The sequence below is a fragment of the Lepus europaeus genome, chromosome 17 (assembly GCF_033115175.1).
Source record: "Lepus europaeus isolate LE1 chromosome 17, mLepTim1.pri, whole genome shotgun sequence".
NCBI lineage: Eukaryota > Metazoa > Chordata > Mammalia > Lagomorpha > Leporidae > Lepus > Lepus europaeus.
This window is the reverse complement of record NC_084843.1, coordinates 80212822-80230277: the sequence shown is the minus strand read 5'-3', so window position 1 is coordinate 80230277 and position 17456 is coordinate 80212822. Positions and strand designations below refer to the sequence as shown.

Sequence of the window (17456 nt, the reverse complement as noted above, 5' to 3'; positions counted from 1 at the left end):
GGTGTTGTGACACATTAGGTTAAGTTGTCACTTGAGACATCTGCATCCCATATTGAAATGCCAGTTTAAATCCCCAGTTCTTCCAATTCATATGTAGCTTCTTGTTAATGTATTGGAAAGGCAGTGGATGGTGGCCCAAGAGCTTAGGTTCCTGCCACACAATAGGTGACCTGGATGGAGTTTCTGGCTCCTGGGCAAAGGATCTGAATAGACATTTCTCAAAAGAAGAAATTCAAATCATCAGCAAATATGTGAAACAAAAAAATACTTAATGTAAATTGCCATCAGCAAAATGCAAATCAAGCCATAATGAAATAATCATCTTAGTTAGAATGGCTATTACAAAAACTCCAAAGATAACAAATGCTGGAGAAGAGGTAGAGAAAGGAAGATTTATTTATTTGAGAGGCAGAGAGATATATATGGGAGACAGAGGATGAGCAAGAAAGTTCTCCCATATATTGGTTCACTCCCCAAATGTCTGCAGTGATTGGGCTTGGGCTGAAACCAAAGTTTGAAGCCAGGGAGTCCACTGTGTCCCAGAGTTGTGATTAAGAACTTCCAGTTGTGGACAAGAAGAGCTAAGTTCTGTACTTTGAAAGCCAATATGTAATAGAAGCCAGCTAGATTCCCACAGGACTTGTTAAGAGGTGAAAAGTATATACCATCCATTGCCAACAGTGATTAAGAGGACTGGGGAGAGAAAAGAGAATCATCAATCTTTTAGAGTGTATTAGTTGAGAGAGTTGCTAACTGCTGAAACTAACTACCCCCATATTTTGGTAGATTAATGCAATAAAATTTTATTCTTCATTCATGTAATTGAACAATGTGGGTGTTCCTGGGTTGGATGCTTTTCCTTCAAACAGACGCATTCCAGCGAATAACTTTGCCATTATTAGCACATGACAGACATCTAGACTTGTCCTACGAGTCATCCCTATTTCAGTCATCCAGAAAGGAAGAGCATGGACAATTACACACAGGAAGGTTTTATGGACTGTATCAGTTTGCCATTGCTGCCATAACAAAGTATTACAGTCAGGGAGGCTTAAACAACAAAAAAAGGATTCTTTTTGTTTTGTTTTCTTTTTGTTTGTTTTGCAGTTCTAGAGGCTAGACGTCAGAGATCCAGATGTTGGCAGGTTTGACTTAATCTGAGAGGAATCTGCTTGGCTTGCAGATGGCTGCCTGCTCATTATGTCTTTATGTGATCTTTCCTCAGCATACATACATCCCTGGTGCTTCTCTGTCTAAATTTCCTCTTCTATACAAGAGCACCAGTTAGATTGAATTAGGGCCCACCCTAATGGCCTTATTTCAACTTAATAACCCTTTTAAAATCCTTATATCCAAGTATGGTCACATTCTGAGATAATAGGAGTTACAACTTAAATATGTGAATTTAAAGGAATATAATTCGGCCCATAACATAATGCAAGTCTAGGTATACTTCACTTTCACTTGATAGACTCTTTGACTAGAAGTCAGGTTATATCTAAATGCCAAGATATCTAGGAAATGCAGCCTACCTGTGTGCCTGGGAAAAGGAAAAAGAATTTTATCAGGGAGCAGTCTCTCCCACAGTCTGGACACCAAATATTCATTTTACACATCTTTTTACTTATGGATTACACTTACCCTGGCTCCAAAAATTCAATGTCCATGATCTCTGTGATGTGCAGTATTTTCTATAAGGTCCAGATTTCAAGGTCCAGTGATTATGAACTAATAAGACAAATTATTGGTTTACTCTATCACTCCACTCCTAATACATAAAAGTAAAGCAACAATAAAATAATGACAATGAGCTGTCCAAGAGAAAAATGGTAGATACACAGCAGTCTCTAATAAACAGTGATGATAAGCTGCTACAGAGCAGGCATTATAAGGACTTACTGCTCTTGAAATTCTTATTCTTTTTTTGTGGGAGGACACCCTTGGCCACTATTCAGTGGGGATCCTGGCTATATGGTGGTTTCTACTTCTCCATTATTCCTCATGCTCACATCTCAAGTGGATTTAGAGGATATGCCCATTGAAGATGGCTCATATTTTGCAGTTCAATTTTTGTTCAGATAAACTTGAGCACCTGTGAGTTATTTGAAGGCACTACAAGGCAAAATGAGCACACACATGTACAGACACATACATACTTTCTTTCTTTGAAACTATAATGGTCTCAATACATGACTATATTTTGATCTATTTGCTTCCATGCAGTTTCATGTGTCAAAAAGCACACTTGAAAATATTTTCCATTAATTTCTTTTTCTTGCCTAATGGCTCTGGATAAAAATTCCAGAACCATATTGAATAGCAATAGTGAGAGTGGGCATCCCTGTCTGGTACCAGATCTCAGTGGAAATGCTTCCAACTTTTCCCCATTCAATAGGATGTTGGCCATGGGTTTTTCATAAATTGCTTTGATTTTATTGAGGGATGTTCCTTCTATACCCAATTTGCTTAGAGTTTTCATCATGAAAGGGCGTTGCATTTTATCAACTGCTTTCTCTGCATCTATTGGGATAATCATATGGTTTTTCTTCTGCAGTTTCTTTTTTTTTTTTTTTGGACAGGCAGAGTGGACAGTGAGAGAGAGAGAGAGAGAGAGACAGAAAGAAAGGTCTTTCTTTTCCATTGGTTCACCCCCCAATAGCCGCTGCAGCCAGTGTGCTGTGGCCAGCACACTGTGCTGATCCGAAGCCAAGAGCCAGGTGCTTCTCCTGGTCTCCCATGCAGGTGCAGGGCCCAAAGACTTGGGCAATCCTCCACTGCACTCCCGGGCCACAGCAGAGAGCTGGCCTGGAAGAGGAGCAACCGGGCCAGAATCCAGCACCCCAACTGGGACTAGAACCTGGGGTGCCGGCACAGCAGGCAGAGGATTAGCCTATTGAGCCATGGCGCTGGCCTCTTCTGCAGTTTCTTAATGTGCTGTATCACATTGTTTTGCGAACATTGAACTATCCCTGCATACCAGTGATAAATCCCACTTGGTTTGGGTGGATGATCTTTCTGATGTGTTGTTGCATTCTATTGGCCAGAATTTTATTGAGGATTTTTGTGTCTCTGTTCATCAGGGATATTGGTCTGTAATTCTCTTTCAATGCTGCATCTTTTTCCGGCTTAGAAATTAAGGTGATGCTGGCTTCATCGAAAGAATTTGGGAGGATTCCCTCTTTTTAGATTATTCTAAATATTTTGAGAAGAATTGGAGTTAGTTCTTCTTCAAATGACTGGTAGAATTCAGCAGTGAATACCTCCGGTCCTGTTTTTTTGTTTGTTTGTTTGTTTGTTTGTTTTTGTTGTTGTTGTTGGGAGGGACTTTATTACTGATTCAATTTCTGACTCGCTAATGGGTCTGTTTAGGTTTTCTATGTCTTCATGGTTCAATTTAGGTAGGTTGCATGTGTCCAGGAATCTATCCATTTCTGATAGATTTCCCTGTTTGCTGGCATACAACTCTTTATAGCAATTTATGATGACTCTTTATTTCTGTGGTGTTTGTTGTTATGTTTCCTTTTTCATCTCCAGTTTTATTAAATTGGGTCTTTTCTTTTTTTAGTTAGTTGGACCAATCAGTGTCAATTTAATTGATTTTTTCAAAAAAAAACAGCTCTTCATTTGGCTGATTTTTTGCAATATTTTTGGATTCAATACTGTTGATTTCTTTTCTGATTTTACTTATTTCTTTTCTACTAGATTTGGGCCTGGTTTGCTGCAGTTTTTCTAGATACTTGAGATGCATTGAAAGCTCATTTATTTGGTGCCTTTCCAATTTCTTGATGTAGGCACCTATTGCTATAAATTTTCCTCATATCTTCTGGAGGTGTCCTGGAGGCCCTGGGATGCACAGGGCCATCACAGCCTCATGCCAGGGCCTGGGGACTCTGTACCCCTGGTGCCCATGCTGCTGGCCCTGGGCCGGGAAGTCTGGGACCCTCTCCTGAGCTCTCTGCTGGCACAGAAATGCCCAGGGGTCCTCATCATGACCTGGCCATTCTGCACAGTGGTCTGCTCTGGTAGCGCCACAGTCTCAGCTGCTGGTGCATTCTGCACCTGGGGTCACCATTTAGCTGCCCATGCCCAGGACCAGCTGCTGAGAGTGAACCATCTGTGGGGCTCCAGTGTCACCTCCTGCTTTGGGACCAAGACCTCCTCCTCCATCAGGTCTTCCCTGAGCCTTCTGGTCAAGTGAGGGTGACCATAAACTCTGGAGTCAGGTGTTTTGGGAGGGCAATCCTATGTCCATTTGTGTATTCTGCGTATTTCTGTACTCACGCACTTCATATATATACATACTTATTTATTTATTTATTATTCCTAGGACAAAAGTTTTTAATACCACCATTCTTGGTATACATTTTAAAAATACAATATGTGACTGATTAATATACATTACAAAAATCTTAATTTTAGAATTCCCAACTGTCTAAATACCCAAAGAATCCCACTTTCCAGTATAAACATAAAACATTTTCTTCTATTATACCAAAATTAAAATTAACCTGTATTCTGGCCGACGCCGTGGCTTAACAGGCTAATCCTCCACCTTGTGGCGCTGGCACACTGGGTTCTAGTCCCGGTTGGGGTACCGGATTCTATCCCAGTTGCCCCTCTTCCAGGCCAGCGCTCTGCTATGGTCCAGGAAGGCAGTGGAGGATGGCCCAAGTCCTTGGGCCCTACACCCGCATGGGAGACCAGGAGAAGCACTTGGCTCCTGGCTTCAGATCAGCACTATGTGCCGGCTGCAGCGGCCATTGGAGGGTGAACCAGAGGCAAAAATGAAGACCTTCCTCTCTGTCTCTCTCTCTCACTATCCACTCTGCCTGTCCAAAAAAAAAAAAAAATTAAAATTAACCTGTATTCTAACACTGAGAAATGATATTAAAAATAACATTAGAAAAACCACATAGAAAATGTCAACAGTGACCCCAGATGATACATTTATGTGTTCTATCTTGTTTGTGGGGCACATGATTTGTCCTATGTAAAACATGGTCCATATGTTAAATGCAGGGTAAGACAATGGAGGGCAGACCTGTTCAGAAGAGAACTTTGTAGAGCACAGGTAATTCTGGTCCTTGTGCAAGTGGGTACATTAGTGTCTGAACAACTAGATTACAAAGATTTCTTCATATGTATATCAGAAATAATACCACACAGAATGTTTGTAAGGAGGAGGAGAATGAATAGGACTGAGTTAAATTATTTTTAAAAATCTGTGTTAACAGCATATGTTATATATGTAGTATCAAATTTCAAATAAACTCTAGTAGTTGGCCTTGATGTAGTATTTTATTTTAGCTATCTATGTCTTCCTTTTTATTTTTTAATTTTTTAAAAAGGATTTAATTATTGATTTGAAGTTCAGAGTTACACACAAAGAGGCAGGGAAGTAAAGAGAGACAGGCAGAGAGAGAGAGAGAGAGGTCTTCCATCTGCTGGCCCACTCCCCAATAGGCTGCAGCAGCTGAAGGTGGGCAGATCCGAAGCCAGGAGCCTCCCGGGGCCTCCTGAGTGGGTGCAGGGGCCCAATGACTTGGGCCACCTTGTGCTGCTTTCCCAGGCCCTAGCAGAGCATGGCATCAGAAGTGGAGCAGCCGGAACTCACACGGGCGCCCATATGGGAGGCCCGCCCTGCAGGCAGGGGCTTTACCCGCTACCCCACAGCCCGGCCCCTCCCCGAAGCCATTCCCCTTGGGATCCCGCCTGGGAAAGCAGAGGAGACGGCCCCATGACTTAGGCCTCTGACCCCACCCTGGAAGACTGGATAAAAGCCCTGATTCTGCTTTGGCCTGGCCCAGCCCTGGCCTTTGTAGCCCCTGGGGGGACCCAGACGGACCCCCTCTCAGAGAGAAAGAGCGCTGGGGACACTCCTGCACTGCTCCTCTGCCCCGCGGCTGCCATGGCCAGTGCTGGGCCAGACAGAAGCCAGGCGGCAGGAGCTCCATTCAGGACTCGCAGGAGGGAGGGAGGCTGGGTCCCAGGGCCCTGGGCCCTCAGCGGCTGCCTCCCTGGGTCACAGCCTGGAGCAGCAGGACTGGACGCGGCCCTGGGGCATCAGCCCCCTGATGCGGCAGCGCGCAGATGCGTCACGTGGCCCCATGGCGGCCGCCCGTGTGCAGTGCGCCTGCGCCAGGGCTGGGACCCGGAAGTGCATCTGCTGCATGGCCGCTCTGCCTCGCGGTGCTCAGGTGGGAGTGAGCGCCGTGTCCGCTCCTGCCCAGAGCCAGCGCAGGCCCTGAGGAGCCGTCCTGGACGCTGCTGGCCCAGCCTGAGGGAGACCCAGCGCCCCGGGTCAGGCCGGGCCAGGGAGGCTGCGGCTGAGGCGGCCGTTACCCTCAGGACTCCATGCCTGTCCTGAGGGACAGAAAGGTCCTCTCTGGGGGAGTTGGGCGCGGTGTGTGGTCAGCTGAGGAGGCCTTCCTGTCACCGGGTAGGGGGGTCCGGGCGCTGGGCCTGGCGGGAGGAGGCCGGGGGGTGGGGGCAGAGAGGGGGCAGGGGTGTGTGTGGGAGGGGGCGCGGGGCCAGGAGGGGGGGAGGGGCAGAATGAGAAGGGGGCGCGGAGTGGGGAAGGGAGGGGGAAGCCGTGCGCGTGGGAGAGAGGAGGAGGAGAGTGACGGGTACGGGGGGGGGGGGGGGGCGGGGCTGGAGAGCACGAACTGTCGTTTGGGGTTTCCTGTCCCCGGCCGGAAGGAGCCTTGGCCTTTCCGTTAGGAGCCCCGGTCGGCCTCTCTCGGCCGGGCTGCTCTGAGGTGTGCTGTGTGTGCAGGCCACGGCCCGGGCTCCCGAGTGCATGCGCATGGCCTCTGGTGAGTTTACACCGCCTGCACACGGCGGAGCCGCAGACTCAGAGAAAGCCGGATCCCTCTGCGCTCGGGTCCAGCCTGCCCCCGGGCTCTGCCGCCCCAGAGGAAGTAGTAGGTTTGGTTTTTTATTTGATTTTTGTTTAAGAACATTTGTTTGAAAGGCAGAGTCACAGATGGAGGAATAGGGGGAGAGCTCTTCTCTATGGCGGTTCCCTCCTCCCCCAGATGGCTACAAATGCCAGGGCCGGCCAAGCTGATGTCAGAGCCAGATAGTTTATCCAGTACTCCCATGTGGATGCAGGGGCCCAAGCCTCGGGTAACTTCCTCTGCTTTCCCAAGCACGTTAGCAGACAGCTGGATCACTAATGGAACGACTGGTGGTGCTGGTAGTGGTGGTGTTGTGTTGGTGGGATGGCCGGTGTGGCTTAGTGGATAAAGCTGCAGCCTGCAGTGCCAGCTGCTCCACTTCTGATGCAGCAATCTGCTATGGCGGGGGAAAGCAGTGGAGATGGCCCATTGCTTGGGACCCTGCACCCACGTGGGAGTCCCGGATGAAGATCCTGGCTCCTGGCTTCAGATCAGCTTATCTCCGGCTGTTAGATCCATCTGGGGAGTGAACCAGCAGATGGAAGACACCCCTCGCCCTCTCTCTATCTCCCACACACACCTCTGCCTTGCCTTTCTGTAATTCTGACATTCAAATAAATAAATAAATAAATCTTAAAACAAAAAAAAAGTGCAACAGGCAGGAAGCCAGTTGGCACCTATGTGGAATGACATTGTCCCAGGCAGTGTTGTAACCTGTTATGTCACAACGCAGATCCCTGTAAATATTTTTCTTCCCACTGTTTATTTTTAGCTGAGCGGAAACAGGATATGCAAATTTCATAACCAGTAACTTTAATATTTTCATTATACTTTGTAATTATGTTGCTATAATTATTATAAATTATAACTTATTTAGTAATTATGGAACCATGCAAGCTATCCATTTCTCTCTTTGTGAATTTTGGTATATTCTATGCTTCAAGGAATTCACACAATTCATTATCTTATGAAATGTTTGGTCACAGAGTTGCTCATACTATTCCTCTATAGTTCTCTTATCCATCAAGTCAGTTCTGGTGTCGCTGTTCCACCAGCAATATTAGTAATTTGCACATTTTTTCCTGGTTGGTCCTGATAAGAAGTTCACGAATTTTGTTGATGTTATCAAAGAACCAAATTCTAGTTGTGTTGATTTTTTTTTGAGTTGTACTTTGTTCAGTTCCATTGACTTGTACTTTTAACTTTCATGATTTATTTTCTTCATCTTGCTTTATGTGTTTAAGTTGATTTTTTTTCCTCTGATTTCCTAGGGTGAAAGCATAACTCATTGGCCTTTGTTCTTCTTTTCTAAAATACATATGCGTTAATATAAATGGGCTGGCCACCGTGCTGCCATCGCTCCTTAACACCAGCGCTGCCTCTCGCTCACCGAGCTCCAGCTGAAGGAGAAGTGGGGTAAGTAAGGAGGTCTTTATACCATGGCTCCTACAAAGCAAACTGCCCTCAAATCGACTGGTAGTAAAGCACCCAGGAAGCAACTGGCTACAAAAGCCACTCATAAGAGTGCAGCCTCTACTGGAGGGGTGAAGAAACCTCATCATTACAGGCCTGGTACTGTGGCACTTCGTGAAATCAGACGTTATCAGAAGTCCACTGAGCTTCTGATTTGCAAACTTCCCTTCCAGCCTCTGGTGCGAGAAATTGCTCAGGACTTCAAAACAGATCTGCACTTCCAGAGCACAGCTATTGGTGCTTTGCAGGAGGCAAGAGAGATCTATCTGGTTGGCCTTTTTGAAGACACTAACTTGTGTGCTATCCATGCCAAACGTGTAACAATTATGCCAAAAGACATCCAGCTAGCATGCTGCATATGTGGAGAACAAGCTTAAGAATCCACTATGACGGGAAACATTTCATTCTCAAAAAAAAATGTTTTTTTCTCTTCTTCCTGTTATTGGTAGTTCTGAACGTTAGATATTTTTTCCATGGGATCGAAAGGTACCTAAGTATATGATTGCAAGTGGAAAAATAGGGGACAGAAATCAGGTATAGGCAGTTTTTCCATTTTCATTTGTGTGTGGATTTTTAATATAAATGCAGGGACGTAAAGCATTAAAGCAAGTCAAAATGTTTCAGTGAACAAGTTTCAGCAGTTCAACTTTATAACAATTATAAATAAACCTGTTAAATTTTTCTGGACAGTGCCACCATTTGTTTTTAAAAACAAGTAAATTTCTTATTGACGGCAACTAAATGGTGTTTGTAGCATTTTTATCATACAGTAGATTCCATCCATTCACTATACTTTCTGAGTTGTCCTACATGCAAGTACATGTTTTTAATATTGTCTGTCTTCTGTGCTGTTCCTATAAGTTTGCTATTAAAATACATTAAACTATAAAAAGATATAAATTGGCAGGATACATTTTCACTTTAGTTTGAAATATTTTTCATTTGAGTTTTACAAACTTGTTATTTTGAGGTTTGTTGATTGTTCTCTAAGTTTTTGGGATTTTCTAGCTTTCTCATACTGACTTCTCAGGTAGTTGCGTTTTGATCTGAGAGCTTACATTGTGTGGTTCCTGTCCTTATGAGATGATGTCTGCTATATACCCAAAATGTGGTCAGAGTAGACATGCTGTGTGGGTCTTAGAAGAGTGTGAATTCCATTGCTGTGGATGGAGCACCCTCTAAGGATCCATTTGATGCTTGGTTGATTTACGTTCATGATTGTCTAACTGCTGACCTGTTAATGAAAGAGATGTCTGGACATCTGTGGGTATCATAGTGGATTTGTTTATTTTTCTTTGTAGTTTTAACAATTGTTGCTTATGTATTGTGGCATGAGGTTTATTTTTGGACTCACTGTCTTACTCCATTGAAATGTGACCTTCTATTCTTTCACAAATCCCAAACAGTCTTGGTTGTTGTAGGTTTATTGTAAGTCTTGAAATACAGTATTGGCATTTCACCCAATTCCTTGTTGTTCATGATGGATTTGATAAGTCAATTGTCGTGGGTTTTCCTAATTACCGAAAGTTTTGTGGATTTCTCAAAAACCTCTTGCTGGGATTTTTATTTAGATTGTGTAAACCTATAGGACCATTTTAGAAGAAATGGTATGTTAATAATATTCAGTGTTGCAATCCTACACACAGTGTATCTATGTGGATCTTCTTAGGTTTCCTTCATCAGCATTTTAGTGTTCAGCCAACATATTTTGTATTTTTTATAGAGTTTCTGAGTTTTCATTTTTTATGCTATTTTAATTTTTAGTTAGTTAGAGAGGTAAAGACAGAGAGAGAGATCTTCCATCCACTGGTTCACTCCCCAGATGGCTGCAATGGCTGGAGCTGCACTCCATCTGATGCCAGGAGCCAGGAGCTTCTTCTGGGCCTCCCACGTGGATGCTGTGGCCAAAGCCTTGGGCCATCTTCTACTGCTTTCCCAGGCCATAGCAGAGAGCTAGATCAGAAGAGGAGCAGCTGGGACTAGAACCGGCATCCATATGGGACTCCGATGCTTCAGGCCAGGGCTTTAAACCTGCTGCACCACAGCACTGGACCCAAAATTTTTTTCTAAATGACAGTGGAGTCCAATTGCTGATAATTTTAGGATTTCGTTACAGATTCTACGTGGTCAGTTACTGAGATTTCAGTACATTACAATTGTGTATTTCCTTATCTCTTTAGCCATGTCTCATTGGAATTTGCTGCCTTTATTTGGAGGGCATGGCAGTGGTCTGTTCTAGCTCGACCACCTCACCTGCTGTCACATTGTGCACCTTGAGCCACCATTTACCTACCCCTGGCCTGGACCAGCTGTGGCTGGCACCCTCTGTGGGGCTTCAGTTTCACCTCCCGCATTGGAAGTAAGACTTTCCCTCCATTAGTTCTTCCCTGATTCTTGACTGGACCACTGGGTCAATTGAGGGTAACCATAAAAACTCTGGGTCAGGTGTTTTGGGTGTGTGTATGTATTTATGTGTGTGTATGTGCGTCTATATCGATTTTTCTCATTATTCCATAGGCAGAACAGAGAGTGTGAGCTGGAGACCTGCTGTCTAGTGGCTCTTTCCTCAAATGGCTGCCGTTGCCAGCGCTGGCCCAGACAGACACCAGGAGCCAGGAACTCCATCCAGGTCTCCCATGAGGGTGGCTGTGGCCCAAGTACTTGGGCAATCACTTGCTACCTGCATGGTTCACAAGTGTGGAGAAGTGGAACTAGAAGGGTCAATGGTATATTGGACACATTATCTTTGTGAGAGTCTCCACATTCTTTCAGGTCTTTGTGGAGGGCTCATTCCCAGTGCATGGTAGTCTCTGGCTACATTCTTGATGCCATTGGAGTAGTTGCGCCATGTGCATTGAAGTCCAGATGTTCTATGACTGTGCATTGGAATGCTGACCACAGCACCTGCCCCCCCCCCCCAGTTCTTCTCTTGGAAGTGAACCTGAACTGCAGGGGTTGTGGCATCAGCTGCACATGTTCATCTCTGGTGCTGCTTTCTAAGGCATGGGTGCTGCTGTGTTTCCCCATCAGCACTGTGTGAGTCCTGATGCTTCCTGTCCACAAGAGCTGGCCCTGGCTGTCCATGGCCTTTCCGCCCTTCCAGTGAGTTGTCATGGAAGCCACTGGTAGTTGTCACACAGCCACTGTGTGAGTGCATGCTTTATTCTTTTTTTTAAAAAAACATTTAGTTCACAGAGTTACACAGAGAAGAAGAAGAGGGAGAGAGAGATAGAGAGAGGTCTTCCATCTGTTGGTTTACTCCTCAGTTGGCCACAAAGGCTCTAGCTGCCCCAACAGAAGCAAGAAGCCTCCTCCGGACTCCCATGAGGGTGCAGGGTTCCAAGGACTTGGGCCATCTTCTACTGCTTTCCCAGGCCACAGCAGAGAGCTGGATCAGAAGTGGAGCAGTTGGTCCTTGAACCGGCATCCATATGGGATGCTGGCACTGCAGGTGGTGGCTTTACCTGTGAGCCATTTCGTCGTACCCAGGTGTAATTTAGATGCAGTGACATGCACAGATCTGAAGTATGGTTGGATGAGTTGATAAATGTGTGCAGCCATGGAACCCACTCTTGCTCGGATCCCAGCTATGCCCAGGGCCCCTAAAGTGGCAGCTCCTTTATTGTGCTGTTGTAGAATTGGGCCTGTGTGTGACCAGGGACCTCCCTTATTTGGGTCACCCTCCTATTCTCTTCATCATTGGGAGCATCCCGGGGGTCATATATGTTTCCTTGCTTCTTGGAATCCTAGTTTTCCTGGCCTTGGAGGGTGCTAAGTTGTACCATTAAGCACAATGTTTCTCTTAAGTTTCAGAATTTTGATGGCCCCAGAACATCTCCTCTTGTCCATTTCCAGTCCATTGATGTGCTTCAAAAAGTTCCTGGAAGCATTAGCTAATTAAAATATAATTTTATTTTGGTGCAATACAACTTTGGAATCTCTATATAGTTTTTGTCCATGGTGCCTATCTTGAACATTTTGAAGTGTGTTTAGCCTGTTCTGAAGCTTCCCCAAATGGAATATTGTTTCCAGAGCTTGTGGCTCAGCATCCAGGCTGCCACACAGATCACTGAGCACTCCCCTTTATAGCAGAACACCCACAGGGCATGAGTAGAACCATGTTGTTGACTAATGCTGCTGCTGCTGCTGCTTCTTTTTCTTCTTCTTCTTCTTCTTCTTCTTCTTCTTCTTCTTCTTCTTCTTCTTCTTCTTCTTCTTCTTTTAGACTTTATTTATTTATCTGAAAGGCAGTGTTACAGAGAGGCAAAAGTGGGAGGAGGGAGAGATACCTTCCATCTTTTGGTTCACTCCCCCAAATGGCTGCAATGCCGGGAACTGATCTGAAGCTGTGAGTCAGAATCTTCTTCTGGGTCTCCCATGTGGGTACAGGGGCCCAAGGACTTGGGCCATCCTCCACTGCTTTCCCAGGCCACAGCAGAGAGCTTAATGGGAAGAGGAGCAGCAGTATGGGATGCCTGTGTGGCAGCACAGGCTTAACCCCTGTGCCACAGCGTCGGACCTGTTACCCCCTTCTAATCTGTTGGCCATTCACATCATTTCTAGTTTTTAGCTCTTATTCTGAAGGGAGTGTATGCTTACCTGGGGAAGAACTTGAAAAAGGATTTTACAATGTGTTTGCACTGTTTTACACTCTGTCCAGCAATTGTTTGCTAATTCCAGCTTCTCCCCCTCCTTGTCCGCGTACACTGCCATCAGTCTTTCTTCACATTAAGGATTTTAGGGTGTAAGTGTACCCCATGTGGACTTCATTTCTGTGTTCTCTACCGACTCTTCATGGTGAGCACTTTTTCTCATGCTTCTTGGCTGTTCACAACAGCGTTCCATCATGAAGTGTCCAAGATATTGCTCATTATTTAAATTTTTAGAAATTTTGAAGATTTGATGGATGTAACACTTGTCTTTATGGGGTACGGTATTGTAATTTAGTAGTTGTACACAATTGTAATGGTAAATCAGGGTAATGAGCATTTCAGTCTCCTTCTATTTCTGTATATCAGGCCTTGAAGCTCCTGTCTTCCATGGTGGGTTTCTGTAAGCTCCCTGTGCTGTAGGACACTGGGAATGTATCAGATTGTAACTTAGGTGTGTGTCACTCAGCCTTCCCCATCCCTCTCCCACCTACCCTTCCTAGCAGGCAGTATTCACGGCTTGCCTGTTGAAGGCCATCTGGGCCTTTCCTGGCTTTGAAGATTACGTGTAAAGACACTGTGAATTTTGACTGCTAGTTTTTCTGTTTCATTTCCTTTGAGTAAATATATAGGGATGAAATTGCAGGGTTGCCTGCTCACAGTACACTGGGCAACACTTTAAGGAAATGGTCAAAGAACTTTATGTGAGAGGTAGAGGTAGAGGGAGGGAGGGAGGGGAAGAGAGAGAGAGAGAGAGAGAGAGAGAGAGAGAGAGAGAAAGGTCTTCCATCTACTGGTTCACTCCCCAAATGGCTATAACAACAGGAACATGGTAATCTGAAGCCAGGATCCAGGAGCTGCTTTGTGTGTCCTATGCAAGTACAGAGGTCCTAACACTTGTGTCACCTTCCACTGCTTTCCCAGGCCATAAGCAGAGGGCTGGATCAGAAGTGCAGAGCCAAGACACGAACCACACCCATATGGGATGCCGCCACCACAGGCAGGGCTTTCCCTACTACCCCACAGTGCTGGCCCTGCTCAAAGCCCTTTGTAGACCTACTGTTTGGAGCAGGTGTTTGATTAGTGGGTAGAATGGTGCTTATGATACCTTCATCCCAAAACAAAGTGCTTGGTTTTGAGTTTCAGCTCCACTTCCATTCCTGCTTCCTGCTAGTTCCCACCCTGGGAGGCACAAGTGATGGCTCGAGTAGGTGAATCCCTGCTACTGTTGTGGCAGACTCAGGTTTGTGGGTGATCCTGTGCCTGGCCAGGAGACTGCCTGCCTAGCCCATGCAGGAGGTTAACCTGACTGCTGGCAGATGGAAGGAGCCCCAGGCACATTTCCCTCAGCCCCACCTTCTCTTGAAGAGCCTTGTGATTGCCAATCTGGTAAATGGCTCCACTGTGTGGCCCAGGCCCATCAGGAAGACTACCTAGGCTACGTGAGCTTCAAGCTAAATAGAGGAGTGCAGTGCCGCCAATATTTATTTATCGCTTAGAATTAGTGTTGCCCTGAGTTAGCTACGCCCCCTCTGCCTGCCCTTTAAAAGCTTATGCTTGGTCGTTTACATGGCCACATTCACCAAACTTGTCTCTGGTGATTCTTGTCGAAGAACGCAGTCGTCCCACCATCCCGGCAGTGCAGGCCTCACAGGACGAGTCCACACAGATTGAATTCCCAGTTTATGGATTCCCCCTGGTCCTACCTCAGCTGTTTGGAGCCTCTCGGTAGTGAAGCAGCAGTGTGGAGGCCTTTCTGTCTCTCTGATTTCTGCCTTTGAAATAAATCAGTACAAATGAACAGAAATAGTAAGTGTTGCACTTGGAATGTCACTTGGAATGTGTGGGTATTTTAGTTGCTCTATATTCTCCCCAGGATTTTGGTATCATTTTCCTTCTTGTTAGTATTAACCATTGTAATGGGTTGTTGCATCTCACTGTTACAGGAATTCAGGTTTCCCTACTGAGGAACACCATGGAGCATCTCTTCAGGTTTTTATTTGCTGTTTGAATGTCTGTGTTTGTGTATTGTCTGTTTAATATTTCTTCCCTTTTATTTTGCTGTTTGGTTTGTTAGTGTTGAATCCTGTCTTTATGTTTCCGGGTTCAATTCCTTTATCTAAAGTATCTGATGTGCAAATATTTTCTCCCAGTCTGTAGTTTGCCTGTTTTGTCAGTCAGTGGAATTGTTTTTCAGCACTGTTTCTGGTTGCAGAGAACAGAGTAGATAGCACAGAGAGACCTCTTGTATCATCCCCAAGTTTCAGTGTGCCCCACCTTAAATTAACATCTTGCTTGAGTGTGACATATTGGTTACAATTGTTGAACCACTGTGGAGATACAACAGTATTATTAGGTAATGTCTATAGGTTACATTAGTGTTCACTCTGTGTTGTATTTCTGTGGGTTCTGACAAATCCATGCCATTCTGGGTCCACGATTACAGTGGCATACAGAGTATTTCAGTGTCCTGTAAAATCCACTTTGCTCCAGCCATTCACCCTTCTCCCTACTCCTGTCAACTGCTGGTCTATGGACTGTGTCTGTATTCTCTGACTGTTCCAGAAGGCAATATACTTGACAACATGCAATAAAGAACTGTTTTTTTTTTAATTATTGGCAGAAAGAGACAAAGAAATAGATGTGGAAGTAGAGATCAGTATATAGATAGTGTTCTCATCATCTGGTTCTCTCCCTGCAGTCCCACCACAGCTGGAGCAGACTGATGCCAATAGTGGGAGCCAGAAGTAGAATCCAGGTGTCCTCCAAGGTGGCAGGAACTCAGTCATTTGAGCCATCACCAGTGCCCCCCAGGGCCTGCATGAGCAGGAACCGGAAGTCAGGAGCTGGAGCCAGGTATCAAACAAGTGCTGCGATCTGGGATGCAGGCATCCTAACTGGTGAGTCCCCTGCCAGGCTGACCACCTACCCCTTTTGTTCTGTCTACACACTGAGAGAGATCAAGTTCATTCCTTCACTGGGTCAGTCTTCCATGGCCTGGAGTGTCTGGAATTTGGGTCAAAGCTGGGAAGTAGGAGCTCATTCCAGCTCTCCCATTGGTGGCAGAAATGCATTCACTTGAGCAATCACTGCTGCCTCCCAGGATTTGTACTGTCAGGAATTAGGAGTCAAGTGTGGAGCTGGGTTTTGAAGCCAGGCACTTCCATATGGGACCGGCTGTCTTATCCAGCCTGTTAACCAAATGCCAGGTGAAATACCCACCCTAGACAGTAGGTTGTGGAGCTGTAGTCTCAGGTCTTACTCTTGTTTTGCCTGCAGTGTGATACAGATTTCTTCATCCTTTGCCCTTCTGATTTACTTGTGTATTTGCAAGGCAGAGTTATAGAGAGAGGTAGATTGTCCATCTGCTGGTTCACGTCCCAAATGGTCACAATAGTCAGGACTGGTCCAGGCCAAATCTATGAGGCCAAACTCCATCCTGGTCTCCCCCATGAATGGCAAGGGCCCAAGAGCTTGAGCCAACTTCTGCTGCTTTCTGAGACACGTTTGAAGGGAGATGAATCAAAAGTAGAGCAGCTGGGATAGAATCCAGTACTCATAGGGAGGTGCCAGCATCACAGGTGGTGGCGTCTGCCACTTAGCCACTTAACCCAGTGTACCAGAACCTGACATTGTTCATTGTTGTGAATATGGAAAATTGACTTTATATATTATTGTTTTTAAAAGATTGATTTGTGGCCGGTGCTGTGGCTCACTTGGCTAATCCTCTGCCTGCGGCACTGGCACACCAGGTTCCAGTCCCGGTTGGAGCGCCGGATTCTGTCCCTGTTGCTCCTGTTCCAGTCCAGCTCTCTGCTGTGGCCAGAGAGGGCAGTGGAGGATGACCCAAGTGCTTTGGTCCTACACCTGCATGGGAGACCAGGAGGGAGCAACTGGCTCCTGGCTCCTGGCTCCTGGCTCCTGGCTCCTGGCTCCTTGCTTTGGATCCACACAGTGCGTGAGCCGTGGCAGCCATTTGGGGGTGAACCAATGGAAAGAAGACCTTTCTCTCTGTATCTGTCTCTCACTGTATAACTCTGCCTGTCCAAAAAAAAATGATTTGTTTATTTGAAAGGCAGATTTACAGAAAGGGAAGGAGGGAGGGAGGGAGTGAGAGAGGTGTCTTCATTTGCTGGTTCCCTCCCCAAGTTGTGGCAATGGTGGGATCTGGGCAGGTTCGAAGTCAGGAGCCAAGAGCTTCTTCCAGGTCTCCCACAAGGGTGCTGGGGCCCAAGGACTGGGGCCTTCTATTGCTTCTCAGCCCATAGCAGAGAGCTTGATTGGAAGTGGAGCAGCTGGGACTGAAACCAGTTCTTTTATGGGAAGCCGGCACTGCAGGCACGACTTTACCTGGTACACCACAGAGCTGGCCCTACAATTGACTTTTTCCTCCTAGCCTGGTACCCTGCCACCTTCTTAGAATAGCATATGAATT

At 45.8% G+C, this 17456-nt stretch overlaps 1 protein-coding gene across 1 annotated transcript; it reads left to right on the top strand.

Annotated features, from left to right (window-relative positions):
* The first annotated feature begins 8338 nt into the window (after window positions 1-8338).
* LOC133776384 (histone H3.3C-like) lies at window positions 8339-8749 on the top strand. The gene has a single exon (XM_062215316.1). It carries the CDS (start codon window positions 8339-8341, stop codon window positions 8747-8749), a length of 411 nt encoding a protein of 136 aa, XP_062071300.1.
* Window positions 8750-17456: the final 8707 nt, after the last annotated feature.

Excerpts from the sequence above, each read along its gene's own strand:
- LOC133776384 (XM_062215316.1), top strand. The coding sequence starts at position 8,339 with ATGGCTCCTACAAAGCAAACTGCCCTCAAATCGACTGGTAGTAAAGCA.